This window comes from Hordeum vulgare, chromosome 2H, assembly GCF_904849725.1.
Source record: "Hordeum vulgare subsp. vulgare chromosome 2H, MorexV3_pseudomolecules_assembly, whole genome shotgun sequence".
Taxonomy (NCBI): Eukaryota; Viridiplantae; Streptophyta; class Magnoliopsida; order Poales; family Poaceae; genus Hordeum; species Hordeum vulgare.
In genome coordinates, this window is record NC_058519.1 from 595,720,792 (window position 1) to 595,728,280 (window position 7,489).

At 41.6% G+C, this 7,489-nt stretch overlaps 1 protein-coding gene across 2 annotated transcripts; it reads right to left on the bottom strand.

Moving 5' to 3' along the window:
- Positions 1 to 2,527: 2,527 nt before the first annotated feature.
- LOC123427560 (O-fucosyltransferase 29-like) lies at positions 2,528 to 6,451 on the bottom strand. 2 transcript variants are annotated; one of them, XM_045111641.1, is made up of 9 exons: positions 6,077 to 6,451; positions 5,531 to 5,618; positions 5,355 to 5,431; positions 5,190 to 5,278; positions 4,910 to 5,099; positions 4,263 to 4,444; positions 4,076 to 4,178; positions 3,445 to 3,773; positions 2,528 to 3,203 (listed from the first exon to the last, which is right to left on the bottom strand). In XM_045111641.1, exons 1-9 carry the CDS (start codon positions 6,272 to 6,274, stop codon positions 2,942 to 2,944), a joined length of 1,518 nt encoding a protein of 505 aa, XP_044967576.1. In that variant the 5' UTR covers positions 6,275 to 6,451; the 3' UTR covers positions 2,528 to 2,941. The 2 variants fall into 2 exon arrangements, with proteins under 2 accessions (XP_044967576.1, XP_044967575.1); XM_045111640.1 differs by having other exon boundaries at positions 3,445 to 3,776.
- Positions 6,452 to 7,489: the final 1,038 nt, after the last annotated feature.

Below are 7,489 nucleotides of genomic sequence, written 5' to 3' on the forward strand. Positions count from 1 at the left end.
GCGTGCCCAAAAATTTTTAGCGCGCGCATTGTTTTACATCGTCTGTTGGAGCTGTCCGGCACCCAAAAAACGAATCTTTTAACGCGCGGGGTAGTTTTTCGACGCCTGTTGAAGATGCTCTTAACCAATAGTATTAGATACATAATGTTAAGGATAATCCAACGAGAAATACCATTTTCAGGGCCTCTTTGATTAACAGGATTCTCAAAATGCAGGAAATTAGAAAAACCTATGAATATAGTGTCATGTCCTTTTATACCCTACATGATTTGGAAATGTGTTTGGTGGCAGAAAAAAAAAGAATTCTACAGAAGGGTTTGAATGGATGAAATTCTCCTCCAAAACATAGTACAAATGAAATATATGAAAAAAATTCAAAGGATTTGAATCCTACAAATCAAACGACCATCGTAAGAAAAATTCTTAAGGCTCCAAAAAATCAAATGAAATTCCTTCGTATGAAATGAGCCCTCGGTTTACCGGTCAAATTGATATCTCATGGAAGTGCTCTGGATCGTTCCCCTAGACCTTTTGAGTAAGCGTGTGTAGTTGCTACAATTTTCATTTTGCTATTGCTGCGTGATTCTCCTTTTTTCATAAACTGTAGTACATTAATATCAATATCAAGATGTACGAGATACACCCAGCCTTCACAACAACACAATGTGAAGAGATAGTCAAGACAGCTATTTATATTTTCCAAGAGTTTTCTCCCTTTCTCTCGACGGCTAGGGAAAACTATTGCCCTCTAAGATTTGCCCGTGAGCCAGTGAATTCGCCTCCTCTCTGCCCACTACTCAGGTGGCCGGTGGTAGGGAGGGGAATCCCGATGCCTTCGCTCCTTTCAATAGTCATGTTATGATTTTTTTTAATAGGTGTGGCGCTTCGTCTTTGATTTTGTCTTCCGAGCTCTCACCTTTCGCAAGTGTGTACATCTAAATGAAGTTGATGGAGCTTTGGCATAGATTTTTGCCATCTCTTTGGAACGACGAGATTAGAGTTTCTCGTCATGCGTGCGATAGTGAAATTTGTCGTCCATTGCTTTAGATTTATTCATGGCCTCTGCTTTGTAGCAACACGTACCCAAACTCACAAGGTGACATGGCGGCCGACATGTTACAAAATATACCAAATATTTTTCCGGTTAGAGGTTCTACAAACGCGGGCACCAAATCCAGGCCCTCAAACCCCTCAGACATCCGCGCGCTGGCCAATGGCCAATCACAGCTTAAAATTCGTTCACTGCATCCAAATACCTGAAACTCGATGCCTCAAATCCATAAAAACCATGTAGAATAAAAACCTACTTCGTAGATATCCTATCTACCTACACTACTCATCATCGGAAATGTCCACGATCTTCGTGTCAGACTCCACTGCATGGTCTAACTCACTAGAGGCGAAGAGTTCGTCAAGCTGACGGATGAAGCGCGCGTTGGCCTCCACCACTGCCTCATCCTAGATGGAATCCAGGATGACGGGCTTCTCCGCCTCCTCCTACGGCTTCGATGTGTCCTCCTCTTTCTTCAGCTCTAGCCACGTCCAAATTGGGTTTCCAATTATTTTTTCATATTCAATGATCATTCTTTAATTTTATTTTTATTTTCCAAATTGATGATTTTCTTCCCAAATTCAATGAACTTTTTTCCAAATTTGTTGAACTTTTCTTGAAAACTATGAACTTTTCTGAATTTTGTGAACTTTTTTTTCAAAAACCATAAAAAAGTCACCATTTTTATTTTTTTACCATTTTTTTTTATTTTTTGTGTTTTTTCAGAGTCAACGGTTGTGATCAGTCAAACACGGTCCAGGGAACCACGAAACCAGTAAACCGCTGTTTTCTTGGGCCAGCCCACGAGCGAGGGCGCTGGGCGCCAAGTAGCTCAACGGGTGCCTAAGGCGCCCAATAGGAACTCCCGTCAGCATAGACATGGACAATTCCCAGGAAAGGCCCAAAGGCTCATTTGGTTTAGCCTCTGGCGTGCATTTTCCTAGCTCGGTGATTACAAGAGCACACAGCCATTGTTAGCGCTTTTCAAGATTTAAGTTTGATTATAAATTGAACTAACGTGGACGACTGCATCGAGAGTAAAAAATATACTGTTCAATTCATATTCAAAAGAAGTTTTCAATGGTATTATTTTTGCTCCCGCCGCATTTGCCCATGTTAATTAAATTTATGAAAGCTTAAATCTCAAGAAGCATGGATGCACTACATTATGGAATGGAGAGAGCATCTTACAAAAAGAACAAACTACTCTACCGATAGCAGAGGTGGAATTCAATAGATTTAAGCAACTTCAGTATGCGGGTAGCGATGCTTTTTGGAATCCAAGAGAACTTTGAATCGGAGGAACGACCAACACAGCTGGCATGGCTTTGTTGAATCAGGATTTGATGACAGGAACGTTGTTGAAATAACTTCTTTACCCCCCGTAAAATCCTTTATGCCTGATTTCAGTACTAACAATAAATGGCTAAAAACATCCTATTTTAAAGAAAGACGGCAAAAGGAACAGACTACATGTAAGCAAAAATAATAATAATGAAGTAATGCTGCAATCGACTGCACGCCGTAGTCATTCATGTACACATTACAATTACAGTTACAGGCATGACATATCTCCAGTTAGTACGTAAGTAGATCCTTACCGTGGCAGTTTCTTTTTAGATATAGATAAGAGATATCAGGCATGCTCCTTACCGTGGCAGTTTCTTTGATTCAGCTAACACATTCACGGAACTAAACCAGAGCTGACAGCATGCAAATAGTTTGTCATCCCTATGAAGCGCAAACCACCACGACATCATGAGCTGGCATGCGGAGAATTTACCTGTGCCGTCAGCATCTGTAATCCATCACCCTCTGAACTGGCCAAATATGTACTTTCCCTGTGCATCAGCGCGCCAGGCTCAATTGATCTCCAAGAATTCTTGTTGTCTACCTCGCTTGAGCTAACAAGTTTCGAGTCTGTATCGTTGCCGATCTGTTCACCGGCACTCTTTGGCAGATACAAGATGATGGCATTTCATGGAAATCATCTCGTCCATGTCTGGGATCGTCTGGCTCCCCCATAAGGCCCCTCTGGACTTTCTTTACCTTCTGTGAAAATGTATCCCAACCCGTTTGATTCCGCGTCTGAAATAATGCATTGAGCTTTTTCGTGTTTGGGCGAATAGTTCTCTTGTGGCCCATGTATCGCCTACAGATTTGATAGGGCATCAAGACCATTAGCATATTAAATGTAGAACCAAACGAGCATAAATAAACTACCACCAACACACAAAGACACCATGTATAGCCTTAGGGATAAGATAACTAGGGTGCATGGGCACAGTGGACTGTGCCTCAAGTCATTTCTTTCCATTGTATTGCAATAAATTCTACAAAAGTATATTCTAAAATACCCAAACATATATCCAGAAAAAAAGAGGGATCTATACCTGCGTCCAGCTAATACCTTGGCCATGTTTCCATTATTATTTGTAACAAAAACATCACTCTCATCACATACAATGAAGTCAACAGCAGCCAATCGTGAAGAAAAAGGAAGGAATGGTTTCAGATCATCTCCAGCAAGCATCTCCTTGGTGTAGAAGTTAGGAAAGAGTTCACGCAGAGGCCGGAGAGTTTCTTCTCCGCCATATATTTCTCCAGAAGCAACATACAGGTAAGTTTCATTGCCAAAACCAAGAGCCCGCAGCATTAAACCAATTTCATGAGGAGTCAATGGACATTTTCCCCTAGTGCGCTCATCCTCAGCACTCAAGTCCTGCTAGTAATAACCAATCTAAATCATTTCACCATTTAAAGCTTACAGTAAATGACACCAACTGACCAAAATCCAATCACCTTAAATATGATAACTAAAAGTAATATCATCATCTCAAACAGCGTGTTCTTTTGGAGAAATCATACTCAACATATTCTTGTAGGTCCAAAAGAGAAACACAAAACCGAACAAAGAGCCAACAATAAAGGAAGTAAAAAAGTGATAATCATAGTTATGGACCCATCTGTCGAGAACTATACGATAGGAAAACCTCATTATCCCACCAAGTTTCAGAGTCTTACAGGTAATGTATCCCACCGTTTCCTAATTTCAGCCAGTTCCTTTCTTTCTTTTTCACCACCACCATAGTAACAGCCAGAAAATGCAAGCATGTCAGGTTCAAACCTAGTGACATAACCAAAAGTTGATGTTTAGTAAAATATGCGTACTTTCAGGAAAATGTTCATAAATTCCATTTAGGAACCACACCTCAAGTGAATGGCGACATATCGTGAGCTCATGACTCTCAACCTTCGTACCAGTTTTTTACCAAGAGTTTGTATGGATTTTTTGAATCTTAATGCATGAAAGTTTACTCGACAACGTAACTTCTGCAATTCTTCATCAAGTTCATTGGTGAGCCGATAATCAAACTTAGTTAGCTGCAAAGCCTGCAAAATTTTCAACAGCTTAGTTAATAGTTAGATGTAGCTCTATTCATATATTCCTCGCTTCATCAAAACAGATGACTCACATATCGCTATAATAGTTTCATATATACTGCCAATTAATACAGTATTTAATTTACCTTTTATCTTAATAAAAGGGACATCAGGATGTATTCTCTTAACCAACAACTACCAAGCTGACCATGCAACAGTAAGTAATGAGACAACCAGACTTTCAGATTATCACACACATAACTGCTTACACTAAAGCAGGTGAATACAATGGTTATCTTGAAATTAAACATACTAATAAGCAGAAGACTGTGAAATGAAATATCTTCTGTTTGTACACGATGACATGCTTGACAAGGAAAGAAGCAACCAAGCAATAAATAGTAGCATGTACATGATAAATACAGAGCAATATGCAACAAGTTCCAAACCAATGCGCTTGTTTGGTTTACTTACTCGCCTTCGCATCAGAATAGGCAAAACTTCATCAATATAAAACTCAGGCATGGATTTTCTAGGTGCCCGCATAGTCCATGGAAGTTTATCCATTGATATCATAACTTCATAAGGGATCCTTTTAACAACAGTTACATCCTTTGATAAGTACGATATGAACCAGTCCGTGTCAAAAATATCAGAGAATTCGCTGCATATAACACATACAGTATGAGGACAAGTCCCTGTGAGGAGCAAACAACCATAGAATATGCCATGTAATCTCAAGTTCTTAAGTCACCTGTCATCCTTCCAGAATGAGCGGTGGTCTAACTCAGGCACAACAAGTGTGGCATTCAAAATCCAGGCAACAACAACAGCATCTGTTATCTGGAAACTGAAGATCATAATGGTAATATAATGGATAAGAGAAACAAATCAATTACAAGTTGAAAAAAGATTATACCCCTACGCGTTGTTGGTTTAGTCCCCCGCTAGTAGCAATCAGCAAGTAGCCAGTAGAACTGTTCTCCGGCAGAGCCGCTGAAAGATGAACACATAGGAACCTCAACATTGTAATTATTCTCGCCCTTCGCAATCTAGTTTAAAAGGGATGGACTTGATTGAGTTGAGCAGACTAACATCTTAATTTGGGGCTCCTCCCGCTGCATCCGTAGTACAGGCTGGAATACCTTGATTTCCAAATATCAATGGGTTCGCTGTTTCTAACCTGCACGATTATTAGCATCATAGAGCAGTATCAGTTGAGAATGACTGCGGAGTTTGCAATGGATTATGAACGAACAGGCAAGACAGTGACTAGTAATCTTTCAAACCCGCAAATTGAACTTTTGATCAGCCAGTTTATGAGGAAAATCACCCTCCCTCCGTCTCAAAATGAGTGTCGCCCATTTAGTATAAAATTTGTACTAGTTTGGTTATAAATTTACCACACTTATTTTGGGAACGAGGGAGTACATATTTGGCGAAACAAGTGAGCTCTTCACTCAGCCCCTTTTTATTTCTAGGTTACGATGTGACAGGCGTTGCCATCGGTACCGGCATTCACTGACCAGTATCAAACTCTTTCTACAGAAATCGCACTCAGCAAACCGCGTAAACCAAAACTTACACACAATTCGGCCCGATTGTACAAGAAATAGAAGGGCCAATGTTTCAACCAGTTACCTGATTGGACCGCCACCGGCTCCGGATCCGCGACCAGTCGGCGTCGGTGACGATGTGCCCGGTGAAGAGCGATACGAAGCCTAGCAAGAAAAGGGCCGTGCCCAGGAACACCGGGGATGGCTGAGCCCTCCTCGCCGTCTTCGGCGAAGCGGAGCCGGGGCCGAAGTGTGGCTTCGCCAGATCAGGCTTCCTCCCCATGACGCGAGGTTATCAGGTCGTGCCCCGCGGCAGACCCCCAGCATGCAGAAACTGCAACCTGGGCGGCGCCGCCAACGCCGGAGCGCGAGCCCGCCGCGCTAGATCGTGGAGGCGCGAGAGCTCGCGGAGGGGGCGCCCATGGCGAGTGGAGGAAACTGTTGTGTGAACGCGGAGCGGACCGTGTCCGTACTACAGGGCCCACAGACAGGTAAAGAAAGCCTTCTGTTTTTGTTTTGTTTTTTTAGACAAGGAAGCCTTCTGGTGCAAAGGCCGGTCCTGCTGGCCTGGCCCGGCATGTTTATAATCGGCCCGCGTCTGGCCCGCTAACCTAGGCACGAGTGCCCGCAGTCCGGTTATTTCCTTAATTTCTCTTGCCTAAAAAAACCTTTTAAATTTTCTAGAATTTATTTATATATTAGCGCCCCAAAATGTGGCATCGCCCATCGCTGAAGCCGTCGGTGGGTGGGCTAGCCCGGTAAGTAGTACACATATGTGTGCTTAGTTGTTTTCTGCGGGTCAGATCTGATTATTCGTGTTATTGAACGAAATTGAATGGACGATTAGTCCTGTTTTTATTGATTCTTAAGTATATATACATCTGGAAGAAGTGCGAAGAAGAGGTGTCTGTTCGGAGGCATCCCTTCAGAACAGGTGTCTGTTGGCAATAGAGAGAGATGAAACACGACTGCTCGGCGTTGGACACATCCCTTGGATTAATCTACTAATTAATTTCTAACACTCCCCCTTGTACAAACCGCTCCTTAAATGTTTCATCGTTGAAAGCTTCTTGCATATAGATCTTCCATCTTGAGAAATCTTTCAGATAATCTTCAGAGTCTCCTTAAAAACCCTGTGGGAAAAATATGAGGAGAATAGAATAGATATGTTGCTAAAACTCCTTCAAGCCCAATGGGAAAAATAAGGAGAAAATGATGTAACATATGATGATCATTGTCTCTTGATAACTCATATGAGAAAACCTTTGAAGAAGGAGAAAACTCATTGTTAAGTTTAGAGAACAATAAATATGTCTTGAGTACTTCCTTTAAAAAACCCGGTAGGGAAAATAGAAAGCATGACATGATCTTTAAAAAGATATTGCCTCACTAAAAACCATTATGAGAAACTAGAAAGGCCAATTCGAGTGCGGATATTTAACAGAACATTGTATTAGTTTTGACGTCCGAAGCATGAAAAACTGTCATCCTGTTTTTT

Excerpts from the sequence above, each read along its gene's own strand:
- LOC123427560 (XM_045111640.1), bottom strand. The coding sequence starts at position 6,274 with ATGGGGAGGAAGCCTGATCTGGCGAAGCCACACTTCGGCCCCGGCTCC. Across the intron at positions 5,619-6,076 it reads GCCGGTGGCGGTCCAATCAG|GTTAGAAACAGCGAACCCAT; the intron begins GTAACTGGTTGA and ends ATAATCGTGCAG. Across the intron at positions 5,432-5,530 it reads GAGGAGCCCCAAATTAAGAT|CGGCTCTGCCGGAGAACAGT; the intron begins GTTAGTCTGCTC and ends TTCATCTTTCAG.